Genomic DNA, 15,693 nt, shown 5'->3' with positions numbered 1-15,693 from the left:
TGTTGAGGGAGACAGTACCTTGGTCTGGAGGGGTTTGAAAGGATCAACAAACGATGGAGTGAAACTGGGTTGTTCAGTGAAAAGGTTTAGAAAATGTACTTCTGCCACTTTACACCTAGGGTCAGGACAGTTCTTATGAGGTGGCCAGCCACTTTTCTGAGAAGAAAGGAAAATGATGACACTGGTAACATTGGCAGTTTATACTGTGTACAGTTTACCATCCTTCTGAACACTTGCACCTGACTTTACAATGGGAGGAGATATTTCTCTCCGAGAATGCAGGGCGATGCACTAAGGCACATATCAAAGAAATATTTGTGCATATCATAGGGCTGTCTCATCCTTATCTGATAATGTGCAACATGATTGAGTTCCGATCTTTTGACGTTTGAATTCCTCCAGCGCTTGAGGTGTTTACCAGATCGTCGTAAGTGGTGACTGATGTCGACTTGAGCCAGTTTTACAGCTTCTTGGACCTCTGCCCAGGCGAACTCTAAGTAGGGTTTGACCGCAGTTTTGTTCCAAAAGGAAGTTTTGTCGGTATCTTTCTGTGGTTACACTAGCCTCGGCTGTAAGTATGGCATTTTTTACTTTCTTCCTCCATTCCTGAAAGTCCTGTAACGGTTTACAGTCACTTAGGCCCCAGTGACGATGCGCCCCAAGTCCTTAGCGACGAAGATCGAAGGGAAGGACGGTGCGCCCCACAACAAAGTCGTTGGAACGAAATCTCATGTTTGCTTATAAGTATTTATCGGATCGAAGGCTGAACAATGTAGTCTTCCTCAGACCTTTGAGGAAAAATATGTTTATTTTCCAAACAGATAGCAAATAGTTGCGCACACACACACACACACACACACACACACACACTAATTGGACACACATTACTGATAGTTGCAGCAGACTATATGTTGTCCTGTTTACATAGAGCCTACGTCATAAAATCATAAAAGTAGACAATATAAAAGGAGACAAAACAAGATGAAAAGATTAAAATAGTACGTAGAATACTATACAAATATTTTTAAAACAATAAGGCATTTAATACAGTATATTAAAATAATATAATAAAATAGTAAACAATATTTAAAAAAGCCCGTAATTCTGCTGCATGTCTAAAAACTTCTAAATAAAAGGTGGCCGAAACAAAACAAGGAGGAGATTAAAATGGCCTGATACCCTTCTCTTGAAAGAATTCAAGTCGTAGCAACTAGAGAAATTGTAACGGGCTTGTCGGGGGCGTTTAAAGGGCGTTGATTAAGACTTCAGCTTCCTTAAGGCGAATTATATTCGTAGCTATGTGTACAGAAGCGACGGAGCGAGAGCGACTGTCGTTGTGTGTCAGTCGGGCTCTCGGGAAGGAGTGAAGACGAGAGGCTTGAAAAGTAATGAAGTGACGACCGTTTACGTACGTCAAGGTGATCTTTAAGTTGACGAAATGCTTATTACACACACTGAGACGATCGTACGATCAACACTGACAAGTGACATTCCTACAAACGGTGGCGTGATCAATCAGAAGTGGGGTTTTTCCACTGATACTTGCATTCCTAATCCATGGTGACATATAATAATAATAATACATTGATATAACTACAACTACTATAACACTGCTCGGTCACCTACCAGTGATCGCGACCTCGTGACTTCCAAAAAATCTAACTAGTAGTTTACAATACATAGTGTGATCTTGTTGAGCAGACTGCTTATGGCACAATTACATTAAAACAATGGCTACGCAAGAATATTTGTTTAGTAATGACATAAATAATGAGAGGTAAAACACAGCGTGTGTGATATAATTCATAAAAAATCTCTCAAAGGATAAACATAAGTACACAAGTATATGTAGTTATCAACTGGCATAGTTGCAGAACATGAAATGCTCATCTAGCTCCTAAAAATAATATATAGGAGGGAAACACAGTACAATGTCAAGATACAGGTGCAAGGGAATACCAGTTTACTTCCATTTTACTTGCGTGAAAAAAAAAACTACCTTGCCTGTGACTTCCTTGCATCCTGTCGCCTCATCTGAACAATCAAATAATCGTGCAGGACAGAGTTCCTCCTAAGAAGGTAGCACACGACGACGAGACTGACGAACATCAGAACCATCGGCACAAAAATTCCAGGGTACAAGTAGGTGAGGTGCAAGTATTCAGGCAGCGTTTCCTCCAGGGTTTCTGCAAACTCTGTTTCGTTTGCAAAAGACAATGAATTAAGAGAATTTGTCACATAAGAGATGCTGGAGAAGTGAATGTTATCGAGAGACCGCAGAGGAAACACTCGATGGGAAATATTGGCAGTGAAAACCAAACGGATCCGTGATGGGTACGTTGTTATGTTAGTGGAGCGGATATAGCATGCTTCCGCTATGGCATAGTGACCAATTACCTGTTGATAAGTGGTACCCTCCGGGCAGATTACTGATACATAGAAGGACTGAGGAAAGTAGAAATAATGTAAACCATGAAATTTCTTATGAAAAACTGGTGTTGGGGGTAGTTGCTTGTAAGGGCACAGGGAAAGAGCGTCAGACGCGTTCACCCGGGTGAGGGCGATCTCACACACTCCTCCCCGAACAGGTAGGAAGGCAAAAAGAGATGCAGAGCAATAGAATCGCTTGAAGACCGTCTCCTTGCAATATTTCAATAGTGAGTAGCTTCCCGTAGAATACAGAGTGAAATCCTTTGCAATTAAGACAAGAGACGGGGTCGTGTCTAGGGTCAACACACTGTCCTTAGCGGAGAAGGGGAATGGAACAATTTCATGTGCCTCAAACACATCTGCCGTCTGGAACGGAACATGAATAATTATGGCATCGGGCGTGAGGCTGGACTCAATCAAAGGGTAAAAATACTGACTCATGTCTGGGTTGTACAATGGCTTGAGACTATAATTTTGATACCCGATATGGATAGTCATTATGAAATCGTGTAGAGGAAACAAGGCAGGTGTGACTCTACCGTGCGCCGCATCTACCATGTTGCTAATAACCTGCTGATCCGCCGTTGTGACAGATTCAATGACGTTTTCCAGTACATGCAAGGCCTGATCTAGAAGGAGAAACTGTTTTACCTGGTCTATCTGCTTGGCAACTATGTTGAAAACTTCTGCCATCTTATTCGTTTGCTCTAGCAGTTCCTCAATGTGAGTATGCAATCGCGCAAGTTTTTTACAATTGGTGTTGATTACTCTGCGATTCTGGGCAGCAAAGGAAAGTACACGATTGTAGTGGTCTCGCAAATCGCGCCCGTCCTCGTCGGTTGCCGTACCGAATAGGAACTTTGAGGCGGACCCAACGATGTTGAGCAGCCCCCTCTTTACCCGAGAGTGAACTGAGTGAAAGCTATAGTCCTTGTCTACGTCATCTACCATTCCCAGTAAGAACAGAATCCTATCCTCCAGTAGTTGAAAAAGATCCAGAGAGTGAGTACTTGAAGGTGCCTTTGACTCCCTAGTCCTGGTTGCCCGTATGGTGTCTGCCATGCCGAGTAGTTTTTCTGAGACTATCCTGACTGTGTCTGTGGTGTTGGTCAAAGAAGTATATGGGTATCTCACAAGAAGCACATCTTCTGTGAGGAAGACCTCCCCTATGTGTGCCGTGAGGGCGCCAGGCTTCAGGTGGATGGGTGTTGTTGCAAGTAAGTAGCCGAGGTACAACAAGATGATCGGACAACGCAACATCATGATCTGAAAGTGGTGGGAATGAAGTTTTTAAACCCGTGGTCTCAAGTTATAGCTATGGGTGGGGGTATTATCTTGTTGAACATTTGACCCTGAAGGGGAATTACCAATGTCAAGGTCCAAGGGTGAGGAAATTACTTTTAGACGATCACTGTGAACTATTTCCCCTGATATTCCGAACAACTCGGTAAGGACCCACAAACTTAGCCCCCAGTTTTTAACTCCTTTCCGCTTGCTTAATCATTACTGTGTCACCTTCTTTTATTTCCACCGGGACGGCCCTTTTGTGTTGGTTTGGCATCATTTCAGCCTTTGTAGCTTTTAACTTACTCCTCACCTCTGAGTGTATTTTAGAAAAAATATGCCTCTGCTGTTGCGCGTACTTATCAAAGTTATATAAAGGTTGGTGTGGTTTTGTTAGGAGGTCGTACGGAAGACGTTTTTCCACCCCATATAAGATGTAGTAGGGAGATTTTCCCGTAGAGTCGTTTACCGACGTATTTATGGAAGCGGCTATTTGTGGTAGCCAATCTTCCCAGTTATCGTGGAGATCATTCACGATAGGTCTGAGGACCTGTAAGATTTTCCGATTTGCCCTCTCCGCCAACCCATGAGCAGCTGGGTGGTAAGCTGTGATGAAGGATTGCGTGATGTTAAACTGAACGCATATTTCGCTCAATACTGAGTTCCTAAACTCGGTGCCATTGTCACTCAAAAGAATTCGAGGAGACGAATGGGGACACAACACGTGAGTCACAAGGGCATGTGCCACGCGTGTGGCTGTCTTGTCCTTGAGAGGCGCTAGAACTAGGAACCTAGAGAACTGGTCGACTCACACTAATAAGTAGCGCGAACCATGTTGGCTCTGGGGGAGCTGTAATAAGTCTATATTTACAACATCCCATGGCGCCTCTGGTACTGGGTATTGCAACGTAGGTGCTGGCCCTTTCACGGACCCCTTGTGCTTAGCACAAACGACGCATTGTGCGACATATTTTTCTACATCAACCCATAATGTGGGCCAGTAGTATTTATGTCTGGTGACAGACAGTGTCTTGTCCCTTCCTGGGTGACCCGCAATGGGTGTGTCATGGACCAGCTTAAGCGTCACGGGGACGTATTTGTCCGGGATGACCAGTTGTTCTATAGGTACAGGTTTGGTTGGCCATGACCTACAAAGGAGGTTGTCCTCTGATAGGAAGAATTGTGAAAAGGGAACTGGCAATTCAGGAAGGTTTGTTTCGTCTCCCGACTCTAAGGCGTAAATTACCCTCTTCCACACTGGGTGGTCTCGCTGAGCAGTGTGTAGCTCATTTGAAGTGAAGTTGTGGATGACCTCTGGGGTGGTAATCGCACCTATTGGAATATTTCGTGATAAGGCATCTGCGACCACATTTGTTTTCCCGGTGATATATTTTATTTCCGGATTGTATGCTTGGATCGTTAAGGACCATTTTGCCAGACGACCGTGTAGGTTTTTTCCCTTGAAAAGATCAGTTATGGCCGCGTGGTCTGTGTACACCACAATTATGTACCCCATCACTATGTCACGAAAATGCTTCAGAGCCCACACAATGGCAAGAGCCTATAGGTGGGTAACAGAATAGTTCTTTTCCGGAGCGGTTAGTACTCGACTGGCGAACGCTATCATATGCTTTTTGCCGGACTTATCTGTTTGCATCAGAGCGGCTCCTAGTTCACTAGCCGAAGCGTCGGTACAAAGCTGAAAGGGATCCTTGAAATCCGGAAAGACAAGGACCGGAGCCTGCGTAAGCGCTTTCTTTAAATCCTCAAAGCTCGTTTGTTGAGCTGGAAGCCACTGAAATGGTACGTCTTTCTTTGATAGGTGGGTTAGGGGACTCGCGCGTGCTGCGAAGTCCTTTATAAAAGGCCTGTAGTAACCTGCGACTCCCAAGAAAGACCGTACATTGTCTGTAGACTTTGGTTGAGGGAACTCGGCAATGGCTTTTATTTTGTCGTCCACTGTGTGGATGCCGAATTCGTCCACGACATGCCCCAAGAACTTGATCCGAGGCTTTAAGAATTCACATTTGGTGAGTCTGAGCTTTAACCCCACCTCTTGAAGTCTGTGTAGGACTGCTTTTAGTGTTTCCATGTGTGCATGCACGTCTTTACTCGCTATGATGATGTCGTCTAAATACACATAGACAGAGTTGCCCAGCAGGTCCCCAAAAATACTATTCATTGTCCTTTGGAAGGTCAAGGGAGCTCCTTTGAGGCCGAACGGCATCCTCGTCCACTCATAGTGGCCATGAGGCGTGCTGAAAGCCGTTATTTCACGGGACTCGGGGCCATAGGCAGTTGCCAGTAGCCACTGACCAGGTCTAGACTCGTAAAGACTTTATTTCCTCTACCGAGACACATCAGAAGATCTCTCAGAACGGGAAGAGGAAAATGGTCATCCACGGTCGCGTTGTTTACACGCCGGAAACCTATCACAGGACGGTAAGAACCGTCTTTCTTTGGAACCAGAAACAAGGGTGAATTCCACGGTGAGTTCGATTCCTTGATGACACCTTGTTCTAACATATCAGATATAAGCTGCTATACTACTTCTCTTTGACTGTGGGGGAGTTTGTATGCATTTATATATATAGGATTGATATTGGGTTTTAACTTAATGTGGTGTTCAGCACACTGCGTAACTTCAAGCGGCTCGCCCGGCAGAGCTAGCGCCCCCCTATATTGTTCCAGCACTTGGACTAAGGTAGGCTTAATTTCGGAATAGTGTGCAACTTTTAGGAACGCCTCTAAATTAGCTGTGTCTTGTTTGTGAGTATCCTGACATGCCGAGGTTATGCCTGAGACTTGGGCTGAAGGGTATTCAGCTGGTTCCGAGGCTACATTTTTCCCATAAACTAGACACTGGCATAATCTAACACCGTATTTTAAAGATACAGGGGATCCTGACGTGTTTATTACCAATGCCTCTGCTATACCTCCCTCCTTGACTGTCACGAGTTACCTCCACCGTCACCCGGTGTATGTGTGGTGCGCATTCAATGCACACGTCACTGCCCGTCGGGGCGTTAGGTATTCTGATTTTAATAATTTTTGCAGCACGATCCAGGACTATTTGAGGTCCTTCTACCACTGCCGTTACCGTCCGCCACAAGTCTGTAACGTTTTCGTGTGGTTTGACCGTAAAAAGTGGCACTTGGGCGGTGGTAGACCCTGAGTCTGTGGTGGATTGGTCATTTTCCCCTTCTGAGGGCGGGACTACAGGTGACATAGGCGACGGATTTACCATCCCCTGTATGCGTCGTCCTTGATACACGATCGCGTTGCTTTCAGGGTTTATGGTTATGTGTAGGTCTTTCATGGCGTTCAATCCTAAGATCCCATCTTCGGGTAAAGCAAACCTGTTAGTTACATAAAAGAAATCTCGAAAGGGACATACCTTTTCATGTAGGCTGACTGTTAGAGTTACTCGCCCTAGGATTCCCAACGCGGTGCCTGTCACGCCTATCACATTCAGGTCGTTCTCTTGTAGCGGCCACTTTCCCCCTCTCGCCTGTCGTGTCAGTGACCTGTAAGCGGAATCTGAGATTACGTTGACTGTCGCACCTGTGTCTACCGCTAAGGTGAGTGAAGTTTTGTCCACTTTGCAGGGTAGGGCAATTATGCTTGTCCGTCCCAAGGCGGCAATGACTGAGTCAAGTTGCTCCCAATCATTATCGTCCTTTTGGGATACTTGGATGTATGCCTTGTGGCTGTCACGTAGTCATGCCTTTTTATTTTGAGAAGTGGAGGGGTTTGTTTTACTGTCTGCCTGGGATTTGTTCTCCTGTTCCTCCCTGGCCTTTTGTATTGTATAGCAACTGTCTGTATCATGAAAACAATTCCCGTGGACATGGCAAAAGGCAGTCTTCCGCTGATGGTTTGGCCTAGGGGTCCTGTGTGATGAGTGATGGCTGCCTCTGTATCCCCCTGATTTCCTATCAGATCCCTGTGTAGAGTGCGTTGAGTCCCTACGTTTAGAGTTGCTTGTACTCTCGGAACGTCCTGACTGTTTGCAAAACCTACAGGTGAGAGATGCCTTACTTTGTGCCTGCAATGCGGCGGCTGCTGCTAGTGGCTAATTGTGAGTGTGTTCTTGAACCTTGACTTCTAACTCTGAGACGAAGTCAAACAACTTCCCACCTGGTTTGAAGGTCAAGGGAAGGGCAGAACGGCGGTTCTTTTCTGAAATGTGAAATAAATAAAATAAAAAAACTCCAAGAAGGTCTTCGCCTGTTGTTTTTGCATACTGCCATGTGGCATCCATTGCGCGTCCTCTAGACTTTTGACACAGTCAACTGCCAGTTGATTTGCCTCAGTCATGGCGTCCCAAATCGGCTTTGTTGAGGAATTCTTTTGGAGGGAGTCTACCGTGTGGGCTATCTGTCTAACGATGCTTGGTTTACTACCCCCCCAAAAAAAATCTATAAAATTCTTCTTAATGATCTCATAGTTTACTCTAATGTCCCTCGATGCGAACGCCGAGGACTGCATCAATTTCAGTGCCCGAGAACCTGGTAGTAACCGGGACCGAATGAACGCAATTTTGTCATGATCTTCAGTAATGGAGGAATTTACGATGGCAGACTCACATAGATCTAGGAACTGTCTCACCGTATAGTCTGACTCACTGCCGGCAAGCTGTCTGATACTGGTGTGAGTTGGAATGACTCGAATCGGTGGTGGTAGTGCCAAGTTAGAGGTGCCCGGGGCAGGAGGAATTGGAGGAGGGGCTACAGGATGATCGGTAGGCATGTTCGGGTTTGGTTGAGTGGGTTGTAAGTATCCTGACGAACTCGGTGGTGAATGATCCCTGCGTTCTGGAATTGATGAATAATGAGTGCCCGAACGTAATACTAAATTATTAAGCTCATCGGCGCTTGTATCGTGTTCCACTTCCTCTTCTCCCGAGGATTGTGACAACTGACGCTCTCGCTTAAAGACGTCACCGATCTTAGTGAGTGTCTTTTTGTTCATAACTGGTCTAAACTCCGCGATAATATTTTATCATGGTTTATTAGCTGTAAATAAATACGGAACGCGTCTGAATTAATATTTGCACAGTACCCCTAAAAACAAGAGGTGATGGTTAGCGAGTAGTATGTTAGACGTAATAGAATGTTAAAGGTAGTAACTGTTAGATGGTTTAGAAGTAACAAGATTTGGAGGTAATAAGTAAGTAATAAGTGAGTTTGCCTTGAAAGGGCGGTTTTCTTCCGGTGGGCGAGAAGAAAACGAGGTGTAGGTTAAACTAAAGGAAGTTGATTTGCGTATGGCAGACTCAAATGTAATTTATACAATAATCCGGAGATTGATCATTATTGTACGCTGACGATTGCATACGCGTACATAAATGTATGAGTAAGAGTGTCAGATATACAGAATTATCAGAGTCGTGCGTTCTTTTTGAAAGAAATCGCAATTAGCTGACTCAGCACTTCTGAAAAAATAGTATAAAGGAACAATACCGGGACTTTTAGATGATATTGGAGTACTGGCGACGAGCAGGGCGTCGGCCTCAAGGTTACCAGGATCCCGGAGTCGTGTAGGACTCCCTGGATGGCGGCTGGTGTACGTTGATTGTTGATTGATGGCTGCTTGGGTGTTGAGGGCGTCCTTCCGCGAGACGGGATGGCGGCGCCCGGAACTCCTTGCCAGACGTAGGACGGCTGCGTGCTCTTCGTACTTTGAGTGTTATGGAGCAGTGTGTGGAGATTTGGCGGCCTGTGGATATAACCTTTTGTATAGGTGCCTGAAGTGGGAATTTCTTGTAGTCACCGGTAGATGTCCGAGCTTGCCCTGTTTGATTGTTTGCCGTAAGAGGTTTGGGCGGGGCTCCCGGCAGCGGCGGTGTTGCCGTTGTTGAGGCTTCGGTTGGCGGGCGGCCGCGGGCGGCTAGCCCGTGGGCGTGACTCCTTCCTTTGCGTAGTAGGTGGCTTGCAGTGAGCTGGTAGCCTGACGATTGTAGTTGGCGTGTGGCTTGACGCCTGTAGAGAGCTTGTAGCTGACGCCTGTAGAGAGCTTGTAGCTGGGCCTGTAGAGAGCTTGTAGCTGTGCCCGGTGAGGTGCCGCGGACGGCTGGCCTGTGACTCCTGCCCTCGTCTTGCGTAACGCCTTCCCCCTTTTCGGTGAGTTCTTGTGGCTTGTAGCGCTGTAGAACAAGAGGTAGCGACGGCTTGGCACGGGGAGCACCGCTGATCACCAATTATGTAACGGCTGCCGGTCTGGTTGCGTGTAGCTGGGATGGGTCTTGAGGGGATGAACAGGCGTGAAGGAAAACACTCCGCTGCTTTTTAGGTGAATATATTCTTAACCTAAGTACAGGGGCGTTGGAGAGAGCCGAGACTTTTAGGTCTGAATGAGTCGGGCTCTCGGGAAGGAGTGAAGATGAGAGCCTTGAAAAGTAATGAAGTGACGACCGGTCACGTACGTCAAGGTGATCTTTAAGTTGACGAAATGCTTATTACACATACTGAGACGATCGTACGATCAACACTGACAAGTGACATTCCTACAAACGGTGGCGTGATCAATCAGAAGTGGGTTTTTTCCACTGATACTTGCATTCCTAATCCATGGTGACATATAATAATAATAATACATTGATATAACTACAACTACTATAACAAATGTATCTAAAGTAAAATCAGTAATTTTTGGCGTATATGAAGTGTATAGTTTATTGTGAATTGCAATACAAGACAAAGGGATATATAATAATAGTATGTTATTACACTGAATCACCTTCTTGTGACTCTTTTTCTAACAATAACTGAATTACTTCTGTTGCAAGAACATTTTTTTAGAAAACGTAGCATTGACTATCTAATAATATCTGCCACAAAAGTGTTTTGTTTTCCTTACCTCTCCTTATCTCTCTCTTCCGCTTTACAATAGTTTAGTCAGACCACACTTGGAATACGCGCTTTGGTCTCCCCACCATGCAATGGATATTGCTAAATTAGGTGTTCAACGTCGGGCAACAAAAATGATTCTTTCCCTACGATGAAAGGCACTTAACCCTTAACTTGTTCTCTCTTGAGAAACGTCGCCTCCGAGGAAAACTGATCGAATGTTTTAAAATACTTAATGGCTTCACGAATGTGGGCATATCAAAATTGTTTATGATCGTTGACACTTTGCGAACGAGAAATAATAGGACAAAACTTAGATGTAAAGAAGTAAAGTTAGACTGCACCAAATTTTTCATCACCAACTAGTGCGAGAATGGAATAAACTCTCACCTTCAGTTGTCTAGTGTAACACGACTGACTCCTTTAAAAACAAGTTTGAACTACACTTCCTTTAACATAATATTAACTAAAGTAGAAGTGCAAAGTTTTGGAGCTATATGAGTAATGTAGATTCGACCACCTCGTCTGGACCATAGGGTCTATGTGATCTGAATTTCAATGTAAATTCTCTCTCTCTCTCTCTCTCTCTCTCTCTCTCTCTCTCTCTCTCTCTCTCTCTCTCTCTCTCTCTCTCTCTCTCTCTCTCTCTCTCGTGTAAATAGACGCCATGCATCGCAACAAACGCGTAACCATGAACCTGCAAGTACCACCACCTCTATTACCAAGCCTCAAGATAACTTAAAAGTCCTTAGTTTCAATGCGCGTAGCCTAAGAAACAAGTTTGATGAACTGAGATGTCTTGCTCAGACATAAAATTTTGACGTAATTACTATAACCGAAACCTTTATCGAGACCACAAATATTGATTTAAGTACACAATACAACATAGATGGCTACAGACTCTTCAACAAAGATTGTGTAAACCGTAGAGGCGGTGGCGTCGCCCTTTTTGTCAAAAGCTATTTGCAACCCACTGACAGAACACCGAGAGACAGTAACGTTGAACATTTGTGCGTGCGAGTAAACATTGTAAAAGTCAATTTAAATATATATGTCACCTACAGGCCTCCGGGTCAATAACTCAATGACGATCTTGAAATGTACAACGTTTTAAGGTAATCACTTAAGGGGATTCTTTGGGCGAGAATAAAACAAAAGTTTTAGGAGTTAAGACTTGCAACTTTCAGACTTTAATGAAAACCCGGTTTTCTTCAACGTATATTCATATGAATCTGATAGAGTAATGGCTTCATGACTACATGACATCATGTATATAGTTGCATTCAAAATGTCAGGCAGGCCTTATTTTTCATTTTTTGAAATTTGCTTTGGCATGTGAAATGCTTAAATGTTATCTAAATAAACGTACAAATTGGGTTTTGCAAATTTCCCCATACGTCATGAGATGTCATGGTTGCATTACATGACGTCATCATGATAGCATGCCAAGCTGTTATTTCGCCTCTTAACAGGCTTTCTGTTTACTTTAGGGAGAAATTGGTCTGACAAAACATTACACCATTCTCTATCAATAAGTACACCATTTTTCAAGCTAATATGTATAATGGTTGATTTTATAAATATTTCTATATGTCAAAAAATCATGTTTTGAGATACGGCCCTTCAAAGTTTGAAAAGTTGGCACCCATGTTGTATGCTTATCAAAATTAGTAGTTTTATTATATGTTGTGTGTTGATCATTAGAGAAACCACACAAATTATTATGTAATTATTCTAATATTACTATTACAGCGGAATAGAAAAGTGTGATATATATATATATATATATTTTTTTTTACCATATTACCATATTATCTAAGCCAAATGGTTTCTGAACCAACTCGACAAAATAACATACTAGACCTTGTTATAACGACCCAAGATAACCTAGTCAGTAATGCCACGGTAGGAGAACACCTCGGTTCTTGCGATCATAAATGAAAGCGCGTCGACATTAGAGCTCAAACATCAGTGACTGAAAATAAAGTAAACGTGCCCAATTTCAAAAGAGCTAACTTCGTAGAAATCCGACAAAAACTAACAGAAATACAACTATCAAATGACGGCAATGTAGAGGAAGCCTGGCTAAGCTTTAAAAATCATTTATTCACTCAGCAGAACACATTCGTCCCTCTGTGTGAGAAGCGAAGTAACATTCATAAAAGCCCACCTTGGTTTAATAGTGAAAAATGTTTTACAGACTAAAGAAAGTGTTAACCATTTTTAAGTGTTTTTACTTTTTAAAGTAGTTGGTGTTAAGTGTTAAGTTTAAGGTGCGAACTGTTATCTCACTCGTCACAGGGCCGGTGTTACCGTGGCCTGCTTCACAAGTTGATTGTAGTAGGTGAGATAACACAATAGCCTTTACTTAAGTGAGGTGTGGCCGAGCGGTAGCCGTTATAAGTTCACTTTAGTTCACTTTAGTTCTCTCTCTCACAGGGTTATTGAAAGGTGAACTGTATTTTTAACTATATTAACAGTTTTACACAAAGTTTACAGTTTACGTGAGCAGTCGTACGCACACCCCGAGCAGTGATCTGCTCGGCCCGCCGCCCACTGTCTTCTGCCGGCTTCAGTGGTGGCTGCAGGAACAATCTGGTGCCCAGGATTGTCAACAACTCAGCACCGTTCCCACGGCAAGGAGCACCTCCTTAGCACAACCTAGCACCTACGTGTTAGTAAACATCCTGTGGCGCGGCTTTGCCATGGTGTTGCGACATACAGTCACATATTCACATGTACATTATAATATACACATTACAAAAGAACAAAACACGCCCGAAAACATTTGACTTTATCATGATGCCAGGCGACGAGTATAAAGATTAGTATGTCAGGCAAAGCGTAGATATGAAAAAAACATTTCAGCCAACTGTGAAAATAATTCGAAATCCTTCTTCAGTTACATACACAAGAGATAGGCGATCAGAAGTGGAATTGGACCTTTAACAAACAGTGACGGTGCACTAGTGACTGACAGCCAACACATTGCAAACCTCTTAAACAATTACTTTTCCTCGGTGTTTAATACTAATAGTCTTCCCACCACTACCACCAACACCAGTACTAATGTAAATCTCGAGCATGCATTGCCTAACTTTGAAATAACAATCGAGTCGATCCTTAAATTAGCTCAATCAATCAAAACAAACAAATAAAAGTCCCGGACCTGACAAAGTATATCCTATACTGCTTAAACAAACAGAGAGCGAAATACTCTCCTCCCTCACAGCCGTATTCAATTATGTCCTTGCGACAAGGAATCGTCCCTTCGGATTGGAAAAAAGGCTAACGTGGCACCGATTTTTAAGATAGGAGACAAAAAAGTACCAGGTAATTACAGGCCCATTAGTCTAACTTCAGTTGAAGGTAAGCTACTTGAGAGCATAATTAGAGACAAACTTGTGAGTTACCTTGAAAGCCACTCATTAAATGGGGATTCACAACATGGTGTCCGTAACAAAAGATCTTCCCTATCAAACCTATTGACCTTTTATAATGACCTCTTCTCAGTTTATGACCTAACCAAAGCATTGGACATAGTCTATCTTGATTTCCAGAAAGCGTTTGTCAAAGTCCCACATCATAAATTACTTTATAAATTAAAGCAACTAGGTATTGACGGTCAAGTACACCAATGGATCGCGAACTGGTTGAGCAACAGACAACAAAGAGTGATGATTGACGGAATTAACTCAGAGTGGGCGCCGGTCACTAGTGGCGTCCCTCAGGGCTCGGTCCTTGGCCCAGTGCTCTTCATTATTTACATCAACGATGTGGATGTTGGACTCAATAATCGCATTAGTAAATTTGCAGACGACACAAAGATTGGTAACTCGGCTCTCACTGACGAAGACAGGCAAAGCCTCCAAGAGGATTTGCACAAAATCTCAGCTTGGTCGGATAGATGAGAGATGGCCTTTAACGTAGATAAGTGCCAGGTCCTTCAAGTTGGAACAAGAAATAAGAGGTTCGATTACGAAATGCGCGGCGTTAAACTCAAAAGCGTTCAATGCGTTAAGGACCTGGGGGTCAAAATCGCATCAAACCTCAAATTCTTACAGCAATGCATCGATGCAGCAAATAAAGTGAACAGAATGTTTGGCATCATTAAAAACTTTTTATTCAAGAATAAATATGTAATACTTCCGCTCTAAAATAGTTTAGTCAGACCCCACTTGGAATATACAGTACACTTTTGGTCTCCCCACCATGCAAAGGACATTGCTAAATTAGAAGGTGTTCAGCGTCGGGCGACAAATATGATCCCTTCCTTGCGCAGTAAATCCTACGAAGAAAGGCTTTCTACCGTTAACATGTTCTCTCTTGAAAAATGTCGCCTCCGAGGAAAACTGATCGAATGTTTTAAAATGATTAATGGTTTCACTAATGTAGACAGATCAAAATTGTTTATGATCGATGACACTTTGCGAACGAGGAACAGTGGCATAAAACTCAAATGTAGACAAGTAAATTCAGAGTGCACCAAAATTTTCTTCACCAACGTTGTAGTGCGAGAATGGAATAAGTTCCCACCTTCAGTGGTCCAGTGTAACACGATTGACTCCTTTAAAAACAAGCTCGACCGTCACTTCCTTGAACTTAATATTAACTAGAGTTGAAATGCAACGTTTTGGAGCCATCTGATTATGTAGAATCACTTAGGTTTAAGACAGACCACCTAGTCTGGACCATGGGGTCTGTGTGGTCTTATTTTCTATGTAAATATATGTAAATCTCTCTCTCTCTCTCTCTCTCTCTCTCTCTCTCTCTCTCTCTCTCTCTCTCTCTCTCTCTCTCTCTCTCTCTTCCACAGGGATTTTGAGCTCTTCCACAGGGACGGATTGCACCTTTCTCCCATCGGGGTAGCCAGATTCGGAAGGCTCCTCAACGACGCAGCACATGTCATCCGAGCAAAAAACGAGTCACGGCCACGTCCCTCCACCCCGCCCGTGTAAATAGACGCCGTACATCGCAACAAACCCGTAACCGTGATCCCGCAAGTACCACCACCTCTATTACCAAGCCTCTAGATAACTTAAAAATCCTTAGTTTCAATGCGCGTAGCCTAAGAAACAAATTTGATGAACTGAGATGTCTTGCTTTAACAGAAAATTTTGACATAATT

The 15,693-nt window shown here is 43.6% G+C and overlaps 1 protein-coding gene across 1 annotated transcript; it reads right to left on the bottom strand.

Moving 5' to 3' along the window:
- Positions 1–1,369: 1,369 nt before the first annotated feature.
- On the bottom strand, positions 1,370–7,887 carry LOC126980820 (uncharacterized). Its single transcript, XM_050831098.1, has 2 exons — positions 7,112–7,887; positions 1,370–3,696 (listed from the first exon to the last, which is right to left on the bottom strand). The coding sequence occupies exon 2, from the start codon at positions 3,691–3,693 to the stop codon at positions 1,996–1,998; it is 1,698 nt and encodes a 565-aa protein (XP_050687055.1). The 5' UTR covers positions 3,694–3,696; positions 7,112–7,887; the 3' UTR covers positions 1,370–1,995.
- Between the last annotated feature and the right edge of the window lie 7,806 nt (positions 7,888–15,693).

This window comes from Eriocheir sinensis, chromosome 45 (assembly GCF_024679095.1).
Source record: "Eriocheir sinensis breed Jianghai 21 chromosome 45, ASM2467909v1, whole genome shotgun sequence".
NCBI classification, from domain to species: Eukaryota; Metazoa; Arthropoda; class Malacostraca; order Decapoda; family Varunidae; genus Eriocheir; species Eriocheir sinensis.
The sequence above is the reverse complement of the archived record's forward strand: the minus strand, read 5'-3'. Positions and strand labels throughout refer to the sequence as shown.